Source organism: Pelodiscus sinensis, chromosome 1 (genome assembly GCF_052426305.1).
Source record: "Pelodiscus sinensis isolate ZL-2025 chromosome 1, ASM5242630v1, whole genome shotgun sequence".
NCBI lineage: Eukaryota > Metazoa > Chordata > Testudines > Trionychidae > Pelodiscus > Pelodiscus sinensis.
The window spans coordinates 350,757,955-350,775,549 of record NC_143052.1 but is presented as its reverse complement, the minus strand read 5'-3'; the positions used below and the strand labels follow the sequence as shown (position 1 = coordinate 350,775,549).

Here is a 17,595-nt window from a genome sequence, read left to right as displayed (position 1 = left end):
CGTTGGTGAAGAGGGAGATTAAAAATATAAGCCCCTCTTCCCTCTTTGGCTCCTGTATCCGAGATGACATGAGCTACCGATCTCCTCTCTGTAGAGAGAGGTTGAGATGGGCTCTAAGGCCTGGACCCATGGGAGGGGTGGTTCCGAGGATGAAAACTGGACCAGGGGAATTTGATCAAGGCAGGCAGCAGTCTTTACAAAGTGACTGTGTTCACAGAGAGCTCTGGGATGGGTGGGATGATGGCCTATAGAAAGCCATCTTGGTGGCTTCCCTGACCTCAGTATTCCTCTCAATACAGCACTAGAGAAAAGGGATTGGTATGTTGTTTCCCATGACACCTGGCCTGTCAGTCTCCAATCTCTGGATCCTGTCCACAGAGTATAAAAAAGCTGCGGAGTGGTTCTGTTGTCACACTTTCTGAGCACTCTTTGTGCTATGTGACACATCGTGGCTGCACATGCAGTGGACAGAGGATATTCAAGGGGCACGCACACACCCCTTTCCCGTACATCCTCAGCCAGGTGCTTGTGACTGAGTTGTTTCAAAGACATGATTAATGCAGGAGCCCCCGGACAAGCCATTCAGGAAATGAAGGAGGAGGCAGCAGGAGATTACAGACTTCATAGAAGGCTGGGTAACTACTAGCTGATACCAGTGGCAAGTAGACACTTACCCAGGAACAAAACATTGTAACCGGGTTCTTTATACACAAGTCTGTACAAACAAGTATCTGGCCACTGAATGCCAGGGATGCTGATGTTTGAGAGACATGCCGTGCACATGGGTTTTCCTGGCCAGGACTTCCCTTTGGTCCTCCAATCTCCATCCAGGCAGATCTTTGAAATAGGGGAAACGTCCTTGAGAATCTACATCCCTTTCCATGGAAGTGGTGGGAAAGGGTCTGCCAAGAGTGACCTCGGGGTTGTAGAGAAACCCCTTAGTGCAGGGTTTCTCACACTGGGGGGGTCCCAACCTGACAGGGGGTGGTAAGGTAAGTGCAGAAGGGTCGTAGAGTCACCATATGTTTGGGCTTTCCCGGCCATGGCCTCTTCTTCAGCCTTCAGGTCTCTGAACTTGGGAGATAGGAAAATGTCCATGATTTCTTCTTGCCTTCAGAGCTGGGGGGCAGAGTGGCAGCTGCTCTCTGCTCCCCAACCTGGTCAGCAGCAGCTCAGAAGGAAGGGTGGCAATACCACAGCTTGTTACACTTCCTTCTGTGCTGGTGCTGCTGGTGGCATTGACTTCACAGCTGGGCTCCCGTTCTCTCAGGCGACCCAGCTTGGAAAGTAGAGATGCCACCAGCAGCGGGGCAGAGGGAAGGGTAGCAATGCCATGCCATACCACCATCCTTCTGGGCTGCTGCTGGCAGTAGAGCTGCCATCCGAGCTGGGCATCTCACCAGAGGCCACTACTCTGCTGCCACCCAGATCCACGGGCAGTGCCACCAGCTGCAGTGGCACAGAAGGAAGGGTGGACACACCATGTCATGCAACCTTGCCTTTTGCACTGCTGCTGGGGGTGGCCCTGCCTTCCCAGCTGCCCACAGTGGCAGACCGAGCTGCCACGAGCAGGGGCACAGGAGGCAGGACAGCAAAGCCATCAAATGCCACCCTGTGTTCTGCACTGCTGCTGGTGGCCGTGCTCCCTTCCAAACAAGGTGTCTGGCCAGTGTCTGCCCCTCTGCAGCCTCCCAGCATGGAATTCAGCACTGCCACCAAGCAGTGTCACAGATGGAAGGGAAGCAATACCGTGGCAGGTCACCCTTCCCTCTCCACTGCTCCTGGTTGGTGGCGCTGCCTTTCCAGCTGCCTTGCTTGAAAGGTAGAGCCACCAAGGTTCAGCAATGATGCAGAAAGCAGAGTGACAGCACCATCCAGTGCCACCTTCCCTTCTGTGCTCTTGCTGGCAGCAGCACTGCCTTCTCAGGTGGGCACCTGCCCAGTGGCACCCACTCTCTGGCCAGCCACCTCCAGCTGCAGCGCAGAAGGAAAGGTGGCAATGACGTATCACACCACTCTTCCTTCTGCGCTGCTGCTGGGGGCGGTATTGCCATCCGAGCTGGGTGTCCTGCCAGAAGCCACCTCTCTCGATCCCCCAGTGTAGAATCATAGAATAATAGGACTGGAAGGGACCTCAAGAGGTCATCGAGTCCAGCCCCCCGCCCTCAAGGCAGGACCAAGCTCCGTCTACACCATCCCTGACAGATGTCTATCTAACCTGTTCTTAAATATCTCCAGAGAGGGAGATTCCACCACCTCCCTTGGCAATTTATTCCAATATTTGACCACCCTGACAGTTAGGAATTTTTTCCTAATGTCCAATTTAAACCTCCCCTGCTGCACTTTAAGCCCATTACTCCTTGTCCTGTCCTCAGAAACCAAGACGAACCAATTTTCTCCTTCCTCCTTGTGACACCCTTTTAGATATTTGAAAACCGCTATCATGCCCCCCCCTTAATCTTCTTTTTTCCAAACTAAACAAGCCCAGTTCATGAAGCCTGGCTTCATAGGTCATGTTCTCTAGACCTTTAATCATTCTTGTCGCTCTTCTCTGTACCCTCTCCAATTTCTCCACATCTTTCTTGAAATGTGGCGCCCAGAACTGGACACAGTACTCCAGCTGAGGCCTAACTAGTGCAGAGTAGAGCGGCAGAATGACTTCACGAGTTTTGCTTACAACACACCTGTTGATACAACCTAGAATCATATTTGCTTTTTTTGCAACAGCATCACACTGTTGACTCATATTCAACTTGTGGTCCATTATGACCCCTAGATCTCTTTCCGCCATGCTCCTTCCTAGACAGTCGCTTCCCATCTTGTATGTATGGAACTGATTGTTCCTTCCTAAGTGGAGCACTTTGCATTTCTCTTTATTAAACTTCATCCTGTTTACCTCTGACCATTTCTCTAACTTGCTAAGGTCATTTTGAATTATGTCCCTATCCTCCAAAGAAGTTGCAACCCCACCCAGTTTGGTATCATCTGCAAACTTAATAAGCGTACTCTCTATCCCAATATCTACATCATTGATGAAGATATTGAACAGTATGGGGGTATGTCTACACTACCCCGCTAGTTCGAACTAGCAGGGTAATGTATGCATACCGCACTTGCTAATGAAGCCCGGGATTTGAATTTCCCGGGCTTCATTAGCATAAGCGGGGAGCCGCCATTTTTAAATCCCCGCTGCTTCGAACCCCGTGCAACGCGGCTACACGGGGCTCAAACTAGGTAGTTCGGACTAGGTGCCTATTCCGAACTACCGTTACTCCTCGTGAAACGAGGTGTACCGGTAGTTCGGAATAGGCACCCTAGTCCGAACTATCTAGTTCAAGCCCCGTGTAGCCCCGTGCACGGGGTTCGAAGCAGCGGGGATTTAAAAATGGCGGCTCCCCGCTTATGCTAATGAAGCCTGGGAAATTCAAATCCCGGGCTTCATTAGCAAGTGCGGTATGCATACATTACCCTCCTAGTTCGAACTAGGAGGGTAGTGTAGACATACTCTGGGTCTTAAAACAGACCCTTGCAGAACTCCACTTGTTATCCCTTTCCAGCAGGATTTAGCACCGTTAACAACAACTCTCTGACTATGGTTATCCAGCCAATTATGCACCCACCTTATCGTGGCCCTATCTAAGTTATATTTGCCTAGTTTATCAATAAGAATATCATGCGAGACCATATCAAATGCCTTACTAAAGTCTAGGTATATGATCCACCGCTTCTCCCTTATCCACAAGGCTCATTATCCTATCAAAGAAAGCTATCAGATTAGTTTGGCATGACTTGTTCTTCACAAACCCATGCTGGCTATTCCCTATCACTTTATTACCTTCCAAGTGTTTGCATATGATTTCCTTAATTACCTGCTCCATTATCTTCCCTGGGACAGACGCTAAACTGACCTGTCTGTAGTTTCCTGGGTTGTTCTTATTCCCCTTTTTATAGATGGGCACAATATTTGCCCTTTTCTAGTCTTCTGGAATCTCCCCTGTCTGCCATGATTTTTCAAAGATCATAGCTAAAGGCTCAGATACCTCCTCTATCAGCTCCTTGAGTATCCTGGGATGCATTTCATCAGGACCTGGTGACTTGCTGACATCTAACTTTCCTAAGTGATTTTTAACTTGTTCTTAAAACAGGTCTGCCCCCAGCAAGAGGCACAGAAAAAGGAGCAGACCGTGTCACTTTCCTTCTGTGCTGCTGCTGGAGCCAGAGTTGTCACCCAAGCCAGGTGTCTGACCAATTGCACTGATTCCTAGCCACCCTCCACCCCCCTTAAAAGGCCATGCCCCCACAAGCAGTGGAGCAGAAGGAAGGGAGGCAACATTACACCATGAGCCATCCTGCCTTCTGCACTGCTGCTGGGGGTGGCGCTGCCTTTCCAGCTGCCCACAATGGCGGACCAAGCTGCCACCAGCAGGGGCACAGAAGGCAGGACAGCTGGAAAAGTGGGAAGACTCCTCCCTGCCAACAGCCCCCTGCTCGGCCAATCAGCATCAAGATTCGGCGAGGCGGGAGGCTGAGAGGTCTTATGAGACGTCCCAAAGGCTGGCCCAGGTCAGGAGGGGTCAGTCTCAGAGCAATTCCAGCCTCACCTCTTTAGGAACCTCCCACACAGCCAGGAAGGGGTGGGGGGGGCTGTCTGTGAGGCTGCCCTTGCCTTGCAACGGATGTCAGGGGATCTCCGCGAGCTCAGCCCCTCCCCAGCACCTTCCCCACCAGCCCTTTGTCATGTTGCCCCACCCCTCCATGCATGGCTGTGTCCTGCCCCCAGCCCGCCCCTTGGGGCACATGGACAATCAGCACCCAGCGCGCTCCAATGGGCTACAGACCCACCACTGCTGCTAGCCACCATCCAGTAAATGTCTGAGAAGCCCTGGCATGTTAGAGAGACTCAGGAACTGCCCAGAGACAAAAATTGCAGAGAAGCAGCACGAACCATTCTGGCTGGAGACGTATTGGTCTGGTCTTACAAGCTGTGTCTAGACTTCATGCCTCTGTCGTCAGAGGCATGTAGATTAGACACATAGGCAAAGGTAAATGAAGCCGCGATTTAAATGATCGCAGCTTCATTTACATTTACATGGCTGCCGCGCTGAGCCGACAAACAGCTGATTAGCTGTTTGTCCACTCAGCACGCTAGTCTGGACGCTCCCCTGCCGACATCAAAGCCCTTTGTTGGCAGCCCCGGTAAACCTCATCCCATGAGGAATAACGGGGCTGCCGACAAAGGGCTTTGATGTCGGCAGGGGAGCATCCAGACTAGCGCGCTGAGCAGACAAACAGCTGATCAGCTGTTTGTCGGCTCAGCGCGGCAGCCATGTAAATGTAAATGAAGCCGCGATCATTTAAATCGCGGCTTCATTTCCCTTTGCCAAAACAACAAATCTACATGGCTCCGTCGACGGAGCCATGTAGTTTAGATGTACCCACAGAGAACAAAAGGAACCGAGTCTCCCCATCAATAACCAGCCATTCGGCCAATCAGCATCAGGATTCTGGGAGCAGGGAGGCAGAGGGGTCTCAGCAGAAGTCCAAAAGGATGGCCCAGGTTCCCTCCGGCTCTGAGCGCTCTTCCAACTCCACCTCTGCATGAGGGCCTCCTCCAGCAACAGCAACCCCCCACCCCACCCCGGAATAAACACACCCCCCTGCTTGGTGGGGTGGGGGGAATGGAAAAGGGGGATAAGACACAGGAGAAGATGAGAAGGAGGAGAAGGGACTGAGCAGGCACCAAATCGCTCTGAGGCTCTCACCTTCTCACCAAGCACGACAATCAGCAGCAGGGAAGGAGAAAAAGCCGATGAGGTTCCTCCCCCTGCCCACGTCCATTGATCCTAATTCTCCCCCAGTCCCCTGGGAGAGACACTGAGAAGGAGCCTCACTGATGCAGAGACGCAGGAATCTCTGAAGTTGCCCCCTGCCTTGTGCCTTTATCCTGATTGGCTGTTGTCAGGGTTCCTCTGTGAGGTCATCACTTTCCCCCAATAAGCTGAATTCCTGCAATGGGCCATTGTGATGTCACTGCCACCTCCACCTTACCCAGCCAGGCTGGTGTCCTGACCCTGGCCAGTTTCTGTGGATGTTTGAGCAGCTTTCCCTGGATCACCCCACCAAATGCAGCTGAGTCTGGGGACCAAGCTGGCTGGGCAGAAACTCCCCAGAGGGTGCTCCCCAGGCCACATTCATTAATTAGTCAAGTGTAAGGCCTCCGATTCCTAGTGGCTCTGTGAGCCCATCACTTTTATGTCCATCTGGCTGTAGGCTAACCCTGGCATGTCTACAAAAGTCGAATTAAGCTACACAACTTCAGCTGTGTCAATTGCATAGCTTAAGTGGAAATAGCCTAATTCAGCTTTTGGCGCTGTCTACACAGCAGGAAGTCGAAGGAAGAGCCGTCTTCCTTCGCCTTCCCTTACTCCTTGTGAAATGAGGCTTACAGGGGTCAGAGTAAGAAGTCCTCCAGCTGGACATCACTTGGAAATAAAGGCTTGTAGTGCAAACGCGCGCTGTGTTATTTACGTGTACCCTCAGTTATTGCTAAATAACGCTGCTCTGTAGTCGAACCCCCTGCTCCTTAAAGAAGGAGGCTTTGTTGCCCAGTGCAGGGGGATGCAACATCTCTGCCGCTGATGGACTGCGTGACCAGAAATGTTTTCTAACCAACACTGAGCACCTTGGTTTGTGGGTGCTGCACTTGAGTGCTGCCAACAGCACCAGGTCCACGGACCGGGGAGGTTGCCCCAGGGCCTGGCGATTCAAAGGGGCCCAGGGCTCACAACCACGGTTGCTGCTACTGTGGTAGAGCAGCCCCCAGAGCCCCCGTCCCTTTAAATCGCCGCTGGAGCGCTGCCCTGCACACACCGTGTGGCTATGAGGGCTGTGGGGGAGGGACACTGCGTCCTGTAGCACGGAGGACAGAGGCACATGGGTGGAGCTGGAGCTGGACAGGGAAGCACAGGGCTTCTCTTTTCACTCCCTGAAAAATTTTCACCCAAAGTAAAATATTTCCTGTTCATTCACTTTTTGGGGCTGAGTTGCCATCGGAAACGGATCATTTCTCCCTGCAGGCTCAGCTGCCCTGAGGCTGCCCAGCGGCCACCGCCTGGATCCCCAAGGCGAATTGGACGCTTCACATCTGCCTCTCCTTGTACGTAAAGGTGGCACAGATGGACTCAGTGGCTGAACTCCAGGGATGGGAAGTTTGAAACTTGCCAAACCAGGGTCTGGCTCGGAACTGGGCCCCTCAGCGACTCTCACCGGCCTTCCCCTCTTAGTGCAGCCCCCTCCTCCCTGCGCAGCGCCAAGAGTCAGCAGGCAGTGGCTACCGTGACAGGCCCTGGTAACACGTCTCGGATCAGCCTGTTGCAACTTCTTTGGAGGATAGGGACATAATTCAAAATGACCTTAGCAAGTTAGAGAAATGGTCAGAAGTAAACAGGATGAAGTTTAATAAAGAGAAATGCAAAGTGCTCCACTTAGGAAGGAACAATCAGTTCCATACATACAAGATGGGAAGCGACTGTCTAGGAAGGAGCATGGCGGAAAGGGATCTAGGGGTCATAATGGACCACAAGTTGAATATGAGTCAACGGTGTGATGCTGTTGCAAAAAAAGCAAATATGATTCTAGGTTGTATCAATAGGTGTGTTGTAAGCAAAACTCGTGAAGTCATTCTGCCGCTCTACTCTGCGCTAGTTAGGCCTCAGCTGGAGTACTGTGTCCAGTTCTGGGCGCCACATTTCAAGAAAGATGTGGAGAAATTGGAAAGGGTACAGAGAAGAGCGACAAGAATGATTAAAGGTCTAGAGAACATGACCAATGAAGCCAGGCTTCATGAACTGGGCTTGTTTAGTTTGGAAAAAAGAAGATTAAGGGGGGACATGATAGCGGTTTTCAAATATCTAAAAGGGTGTCACAAGGAGGAAGGAGAAAATTGGTTCCTCTTGGTTTCTGAGGACAGGACAAGGAGTAATGGGCTTAAAGTGCAGCAGGGGAGGTTTAGATTGGACATTAGGAAAAAAGTCCTAACTGTCAGGGTGGTCAAATATTGGAATAAATTGCCAAGGGAGGTGGTGGAATCTCCCTCTCTGGAGATATTTAAGAACAGGTTAGATAGACATCTGTCAGGGATGGTGTAGACAGAGCTTGGTCCTGCCTTGAGGGTGGGGGGCTGGACTTGATGACCTCTTGAGGTCCCTTCCAGTCCTATGATTCTATGATTCTATGAAAGAGAGTGGATGAAAAACAGCTGGGCCAAACAGGAATGGAGGCTAATCTCCCTGGAGTTAAGCAAGAATACACCCAGTATCGTTGGTACGGTGGCTATTGATACACCGAGGTCATTGGTGGACAGCATGGAAAGGAAAATGTACATGGGCTCATGGAGGCTTGGGTCTGTTTTTATAAAGAATATAATGGCTGCATTTCCTACTATCGAAATAGCATATATGATGCTGACGGGGATGGAGATCCAGAGATGGACATCTTCATGGCCAGGTATCCCAGTGAGAAGGAACACTGCTATTGCGAATGGTTGTCATTTACAGCTGACATTCTGTACTAGGCAGGTCCAAGGAGTTCTCAGCTTTCCTTCCTGAAAAGCAAAAGGAAAAGAGTCGAGATGATATTTAACACGACATCTTTCTGCCTTGAATGGTCATTGAGAGTCTCCCAAGAGTCCATGGAAAATCAGCAAACTTATATTTGCATTTACACCACTGATTTTGCATTTACACCCATTATTTAAATAGATTTTCTGGTATAAGTCAGGAAGATTTAAAGCCCTTCCAAGACATTTAAAACCAAATCTTCATTTTTGTAATTGGATGTACTGGTTATCCATAGAAGCATCCCGTCCGTCCTTGAATCCTGCTGAGCTCCCTGCCCCTTTCTTGTCTTGTGTCTCTGAGATCTGCAGCCTACTTGAGCTCCGTGTGGTTTTATAGCTGTGATCATCCCCCAGACACCCTTTCTGGGCCTCCACTTCCGGATGTATCCCCTGGTGAGGTGTGCAATCACATGGCACGGGCATGGTGAAGAGTCACTGTATGTAGCTGTCCTCCATTGAAGCAGTAGGTAAATGTGCTTCAACGCCTCACATGCATTTTTTTTTACTTTTCTCCTCTCCTGAGAGTTCAAATTAAGCTACTGAAATTAAGCTTCTGCTTCTTTGCAGAACACGGGAGAAGTCCTTAGGGCTGGGTTCTGAATTCAACAACATTCAATTCAATTATATTCATTGTGATGTAATTATGATTCAGCTTGTACAAGATATGTCTTGTGAGATGTCTATGGCAAAACTGATTTGCTCAATATGATGATCCTTTTGTGCATGTATCATTTTGTCTCTGGAGATTAAAAAATGGACTATGGATTTGTATTTCAAATGTGTTTGCACTTCGGTAAAACTCACAAATTTTTATACACAATCAGCCAACACAAGATAATTAAGTCCACAGCACACTGTGAAAAGCTCCATAAGTATATGACATAACTGGGTGACTGGACAACAAAACAGTAGATGAAATTCAATGCTGATAAATGCAAAGTATCACATGTCGGAAAACATAATCCCAACTATGCTTATAAAATTATAAGATCTTAATTAGCTGTTACCACTGAAGAAAGAGATCTTGGATTCTTTGTAATTAGTTCTTTGAAAACATCCACTCAATATGAAGCAGCAGGCAAAAAAGCAAACCGAATATAGGAAATAATTAAGAAAAGGACACATAATAAAATAGAAAATATCATCTTTCCTTTTTATAAATACATGATATGCCCACATCTTCACCCAAGATACATTGGAATTGGAAAAGGTTCAGTAAAGGGCAACAACAATTAGAGATATGGAATGGATGTCATATGAACACAGCTTAATACGTTTGGGTCTTTTCATGTTGAAAAAGAGACGGTTACTCTTTCCCATAACAAAAGAACTAGAGAAAAAACTTTAAAAAAACAATGAATGATCCTGCAGCACCTTAGAGACTAACAAAAATGTAGATGATATCATGACCTTTTGTGGGCACAACCCACTTCTTCAGATGAATGGAGCAAGAGGTCCAGAGGGACCAGGGGTCACCAAAATGAAACTAATAGACAAGCAAAACAGACAAAAAGAAGCATTTCTTCTCACAAAGCACAGCCAACCTGTGGAACTCCTTGCCGGAGGATGCTGTGAATGCCAATACTTTAACAGGATTCAAAGAAAGAACTAGATACATTCTTTGAGGATAGGTCCATCAATGGCTTTTTACCCAAGATGGGCAAGAATGGTGCCCCTAGACTCTGTGTGTCAGAGCTTGGAAGGGACAACGGGGGATGGATCACTTGCTGATTGTCTGTTCTTTTTGTTCTCTGGCATTGGCCACGGTTGGATCTTTTGTCACAACTAGTTTGACTGTTCTTATATTCTTATGTCTATTGAGTTGAACAGGTGATCAAATAGACAGTGAGTCCCGCTGAAAGCTTATTTTCACCTGAAGAGCTGTCCTAGAGATGTATGAGTTAGCCGGTGGACAATCACTACCATGACTCAAAAGCATGAAAGATCATGTGACTGTCACATAATGCTGAACTCCATTTTGGTACATGAATTCTTCCACTACCTAGGCTAGGAATCCCCCATGGAACATGAGGCGTTCCCAGGTGGGCACTGTGTGGAGAACCTCGGCTCTTCCCTACACTCCTTACTAATGTGTCTTGTCATTAGCAGAGCACCCATTGTGGTGAGGGACTTCCCAGCTCCTCCTGCACCTCGGCAGTAAGAGGAGAACCCAGGACAGATTTTAAAGTAGCTGGAGAGTGTTGCCTGGTCAAAGAGAGCCCTGCAGGGCTGCCCCTCCATCTAATACAGACCCCGACCTACTCCATGAGTAAGGAGGCCTGCTCTAACCTGAGGGATAAGCATCACATGCTGCATCTAAAGTTCCATCATCACCACGTTTTAGCTGTGTCTGGGGGAGGGGGTTGTTCATACCAATAGAGAATTGGCAGCAGGCATCTGGAACTGGGCATGGGTCTCACCTCTCCATATTAAGAATGTTCATGGCCTTGCTTATCCAGTGTGTGCATGTCTCATGTCTATGCAAGGTGAGGACACCCTCTGAGCTGGACTTGAGAAATCAGTGACTCTGAGCCGGTCACTATTACATCTGCAGGTTGGTGGTGTAATGTTGGTCCTTCCAATCACTGGCTCTGTAGCCCAGTACAGAGGGAAACAGCATCTTCCCCTATGGATGGTGGGGCCGAAAACGGCCATTAACTGATCCTCGGGGCCTTCATGTGTGGGTGCTCTGCTTCAGACAGGGACTGTTGGGATTGTGTTGGAAATCTCATACAATTTCCTGTCATTCCGAAAGCCTCACATTCTGAACTGAAGACCACACATGGAAATTGCAGCTTTCGGTGTTCCTAAAAAAATATTTTAAAAAATGAGTTGCAGAAATAATAATAAAACCTGAAGCAATTTCAGCCTAAATGGTTAAAATCAAAAGGTATTTGGAAAGAAATAATCTCATGATGTTGAGCCTATATTATTATTATAGCATGATAAATATGATATTATCAGAGTATTATTATAACAGGTAGCCCTGTGTTATTATTATTATTATTATTATTATTATTATTATTATTATTATTATTATTCAACAGCACAATTATTACTAGTCAGTCACCCTGATGGGAGCCATGTATTTAATTGCAATCATACACAACAGTGTTCAAAAGCCCAGGTACCCAGAGCAGAGCCTGAAGAAAGGCTGTCGCTGGAATCCAGTTGTTTAGCATCGACGTGTATCCCTCATGATTTGGCCTCCTGCAATTTACCATTGGCTGTGATGGGGTTAAGGCTGATGAACACAAAGCCAAGCAGCTGAGGTTCCCTGATAGCCAAGTGGCCCCAAGGGAAGGTACAAACATGCTGCATAAAGGCAGCTGCCTCCCTCTCTGAACACACACTGCCTGATGCCCATGCAACCTCTCTGATGACTCCTTGTGCTGTAGGGTGAAGACCTCTGGTGCCAGCGGCTCCCTTCTAGCAGGAACTGGGTACGTGGGCAGGTTTCACTGTCTGTAACATGCCAAGTGCAGGGCGAAGGCTGCAGGCTGTTTGCATGGGCAGCTGTTCTGTGCAGCGGCAGAGGACTCGGCTGGGCTGTGGGGGTGATTCAGTGATGAGGTTGGAGGTCAGACAGTCCTAGGTAGTTTGGGAAACCCTCCCCTACCTCTGCCCATGCTCCACCGTGGGTTACAATGGGAACATAGAAATCTTGTAATCCACCTTTGCCACACACAGCTGTTTGCATTGCTTTACTTTGAAATAACTTGTTGAGACAGTCACCAAGTGTATGCCCGTCTATTACCATCCCCTGAAACCTGCACCACTCTCTGTTTCATTCCTCCTCTGTCTCATTGTACTGAAAGCCCCGTCTGCTTGTGGGAATTGCATCACATGGCATCTTTGGCCTTTGTTCTTCACACATATGAAAAGTCAGACCCCCAATTCTATCTCAGGTGAAGAAACAGGCTCTGATGCTAAGATCCCTCTCTGACCGGAGAAATCATCTCTGAGGCTATGTCTACACTACAGTGCTATTTCGAATTAACTTGATTTGAAATAGTTAATTTGAATTAAGCTAATTTGAAATAACGCATCTAGACACAAAAACTATTCCAAAATAGCATTTTGCTATTTCGAAATAGCACGTCCACACTGAGTGGACCCCAAACCAAAGTTAAGGCTGGCCGGAACCAGTGCCAGCAGGGCATCAGGTTACGACTTAGTGTGTGGGGCTGCTGCCTGAGGCTAAATGAGCTCTGTGCTTAAAGGGACCCTACCCCCAACCCGGACAGACAGTTCTCAGGGTTCTCCGCTTGCTTATCTACCTCGATGAAGGATAGCAAAGCAGTCCTGTCTTGGAGTGCCCTGAGTGCCCACACTCGGGATACCACAGCACTCGGCCACATGGAGCTAGAGCTGCCCCTGGGCACGTTGGTGTGTCTCGTGAGGTCGTTGCCATCAGCCCGGCTGCACTTGCTGCAGGCTGCCATCGGGGGGGGTGTATTTCGGGGAGTTGTGAGGATCCAGGAGGCCCTGCGGGAGAGCGTCCACCCCGAGGAGCCCTCAGAGCCACCCCGGTCCTCCCCACCGGGGGCTCGTGCCCCATTCCTCCCTCACGTCCATCTACTTACTCCTCCCTAGCCCCCCTTCCTGATGTCAAATAAAAGACATGTATGTTCAAAAATACAAACTGGGTTTATTGAACAAAACTGGGGGAGATGAATCTCTAGGGAGACTGGGAAAAGGAGGTGGGAGAGGGGAAGAGAGAGGGTGGGAGAGGGGAGGGGGAAACCTGGGAGGAGGGAACTGGAAGGGGGAAACAAGGGGAAGAAGGGGGAGGGGAAGCTCAGGGCTCAGGGTTGGGGGTCTCACCAGACCAACTTGATTTTCATGAAAACCTGCTCCTGGGTTCCTGTGTGGCCTTTTGTGGCCAGGCTGGCAGCTATCCTACCATAGACGGCGGCATTGCTCTGTCTAGTGTGGAGATCATGGAAGCTGGGGGCATCCGCCCCTAATCTGAATAAGGTCCATGATCTCCACCCTAGACCAGGAAGGTGCCCGCCTTCTCCAGCTCCTGTCAGGCTCCTGGGAGCTGGCAGACTGCTCCTGGGGAGCGGTGGAGGGCTGGCTGCCAGTGGCTTGCTGGCTCATGTTTTGGGGCCACTGGGTTAGGGGCCCTGGTGACCACTGCTGGGTCTGGGCTAGCAGGCTTGGAGCTGGCACAGGCACTGTGGCCAGGGTCGACCCCTTTAATAGCTCTGGGGCTGGGGCAGAGCAGAGTAAGTTTTCCTGGTTGTGCCCAGAGTGGTCATCAGAGCACCCTGGGAAGGGCTGGAGGCCCCCTATTTCGAATTAAGTGTCTACACAGCACTTAATTCAAAATAACTATTTCGAATTTTGTATTACTCCTCGTAGAATGAGGTTTACCAAATTCACAATAAGGGCTCCACTATTTTGAATTTATTTCGAAATAGCGGTTTGCCTGTGTAGACGCTATTAAAGTTAATTCGAAATTGCTGTTATTTTGACGTAACTTTGTAGTTTAGACATACCCTGAGAGATCAGCAGGAAAGTGGGTTGGCAGGTGCGGGCTCATGTACAGAGGTGAAATCTTACGCCAAATGTTTCATCAGGATAGAAATATTACACGCCAAACGTGGCTGTCTTGCACGTATGACCCGCCCACCTTCCGGGTGTGCGTCACTGCCCCATGGACAGGCACTTAGCCCTCTTACAGGGAGAGAGACAGAGTGTGTGCTACGTTCTTAGCTCAGAGCCAGCTGGCTTTATAACTCAAGTGCAGAGACTCATGCATTAAACTCGAGAGAGCCTAGGTTGGTTGCCCCTGTCAGCCTTACTCGTGCATCCTAGGAACCAGCAGCAGAATTCTTGGAATCTCTATAGGAAGGGGCCCTGGAACTTTCCCACTGAATGGTGTTTGGTTTAGACAGCACTCCAAAAACTTCTTGCAATAGGTTTGTCCTTTGACCTCTTTGTTCAGCAGACTGTAGAGTGATACTATCTCTTACGAACTGAGCTGAAACCATCTCTACAGGGTCATGCATTCAGGAACTCTTCTAAAATCTCCGCAAAGTCTTGAGGGAACAGATCCTCTGCTCTGTTTTCAGAAAAGAATAGAGCTAAGTCCTGGAGCAGTTCTGCACTTGTTCCATTTGGAGCCATAGTAATAGTTCAGAGTCTCCCCAGGATGAAAAAGCTGAGGTGTGGAAAAGAGAGTGTGATAGTGGTTATATAAAATTTACATTCATCTCCTGTTGTATGTGCATGGTTGACATTTACACACTCAGCTCGATATTAGTGCAAATTTAGTTTTTGCACTATTCACCCCTTTTAGATGCCACTCTTTAGCTGAAGTGTTATCTTGTTAATATGCCAGAATTCTGCTGATCCTTTTATGGGGAGATAATGCAAGTCCCATGAGGGTGAAGAGAAGGATCATTGACCCTCTAGATTTAGTGCACACTGACCAGAAAAACACTTCATCATCCTTGGAGGGATTTTGGGACTCAGAGTGTATCACCGGGAGCATTTAATAAGGACAAGTTGACACAGAGCATTATCTTAGAAATTACATATGCAAATCTGCATTGATCCCTGATGAACATAATGTTATTGAATCCAGATCCTGATCACAATAATTTATTGCATCTACTGCAGAGGGGCAGGGACATATTTTGTACCCTTCGGAGTGGAGAACCTACAAAATATATCTATAACGTGACAATGAAATGACTTTTAAGTGTGAGTTTAGGAAGGTTAAAATATTAAAATCACACAGTTCTCAAGAAGGCTGTGGAACTCCCAGTCAAAATATTTCAATAGGGCCAAGAGCTTACTGGGATTCAAAAAGGCATTGAATGTTTATATGGCTAACCGGATAACCAAATCACAGGAGTGAATATTTTTAAAGGACTTGGAAGGTGTATAAACCGCTCCCGTTTACACAGAAAAAAAGTCTAACATAGATCTTCGGAATCAGGGAGCTCTCCCTGGGAACAAGTCACCCCATATCTGGGCTTCTTCCTTTTCATCTGCAGGTCCAAATACTAGCCCCTGGATACTGGACTACATGGAGTGCAGGTTTCACACAAACTGACAGCCCCTAAATTCTTATCAGTTATGTAAATCCAAGACCACATTTCAGCTCATCTTCCAGGAGCTACGGGAATTCTCGTGCATAACAATCTTCTACTTTCTGAGAATAGAATGATGTCTAATAAAATATTGCCCAGTCTTCTATTATTTTTCCTCTCAGGAAGGAACATTCAACACTCCTTGGTCGTGCCCAGCATCTAATGGCAGCTGCCAATGACACCAAATTCAGTCCTGCCGTGTTTCTTCTCACCGGGGTACCTGGATATGAAGACATTCATCTCTGGATCGCTATCCCCATCTGCCTTATTTATGCTATTTCAATAACGGGAAATGCTCTTATTCTGTACATTATAAAAACAGAATCAAGCCTCCATGAGCCTATGTTCATTTTCCTTTCTATGTTGGCCATTACTGACATTGGCTTATCAGTAGCCACCGCACCAACAATACTGGGTGTACTCTTGTTTAACTCTAGGGAGATCAGCCTAGATGCTTGTTTTGCACAGCTGTTCTTCATCCATTCACTTTCATTCATTGAATCCTCTGTACTCTTGTTGATGGCTTTTGATCGCTTCATTGCAATCTGTAACCCACTGAGATACACTTCCATCTTGACCCTGCCACGAATAGCCAAGATGGGACTGGTATTTGTGCTAAGAGTGGTGACTGTTGAAATCCCAGTCCCCTTTCTCCTGAAACGGTATCGGTATTGTCGAGCTAATTTCCTCACCCATTCCTTCTGCCTAAACCAGGAAGTCATGAAGAAGGCTTGTGGAGACATCACAGTCAACAGCATCTATGGCTTCTTTGTAATACTCTACACAGTGAGCTTGGATTCTCTGCTCATCTTCCTCTCTTATGTGATGATCCTCAAAACAGTGCTGAGCATCGCATCCCACACAGAGTGCCTTAGGGCCCTGAACACCTGCGTCTCCCACCTCTGTGCTGTCCTGATCTTCTACATTCCAATGATGGGCTTGTCTGTGACTCACAGATTTGTGGAGCACACTTCTCCCTTGCTCCAGGTTATGCTAGGATACATCTACCTGCTGGTGCCTCCCGTGATGAACCCGATCGTGTACAGCGTGAAAAGCAAACACCTGCGTGCCAAGCTAATCAAGCTCTTCATCAAGTGAAAGGTCCGTTCATCACATGGATCCAGTTCTGGTGACAAGGAAGATAAAAAAAACATTGGCCAAATGCACCTCTTCCATACTTGACCCCTGCATCCTTGATGATATGACCTGCTGATTTCCTCTCTGTAGAGAGAAGTTGAGATGGGCTCTAAGGTCTGAACTTGTGGGAGGGTGCAAATTACATTTGTAGAAATTGACCATCATAGGAAGCAGCATTTATAATAGGACTGTGTAAGTGCAACACGTCAGATGCTGTTCCATGAAAAGCCAGATGCGTGGCAGCTGTGAACTCAGAATTCTTATTGCTACAAACAATAAAGAGATTGGGTATGAATCATAGGCATGCGCAGCATATTTCATTAGCGTGTGCACCCAAAGAATTTTTTAAAATTTTCTTTGACCCCCATTAGCCACACACCTGACCCCTGTTAACTACGCCACTGACCCCCATTGGCCACACCTCTGGAGGTAACACTCTCCGGGCAAGATGGACACATGACAAGAAGTAAAAGGTGTCATGTGACCCCCCCCAAGGACTTTTTCCACCATCCTCCTACCAACAGGGATTAGTTTGCCCCACCCCGGACATCTCTCATGCAACCATCCTGAAATTGCATTACCCTGATATGTGTGACATTAACTCAGGTACAGAGAGGCTGGGGGAAGTGTTTCCTCTAAGAGTTTCCTCCCATGAGCAGAATGGATTTTGTGTTGTGCACCAGTACTGAGTTCATGTGGCTTGTTTGGATGTTCCACTGTGGCACCCAAGTT

The 17,595-nt window shown here is 48.2% G+C and overlaps 1 protein-coding gene across 1 annotated transcript; it reads left to right on the top strand.

The window, feature by feature from the left end:
• Nucleotides 1-15,888: 15,888 nt before the first annotated feature.
• On the top strand, nucleotides 15,889-16,824 carry LOC102463108 (olfactory receptor 51G2-like). The gene has a single exon (XM_025189381.3). It carries the CDS (start codon nucleotides 15,889-15,891, stop codon nucleotides 16,822-16,824), a length of 936 nt encoding a protein of 311 aa, XP_025045166.3.
• Nucleotides 16,825-17,595: the final 771 nt, after the last annotated feature.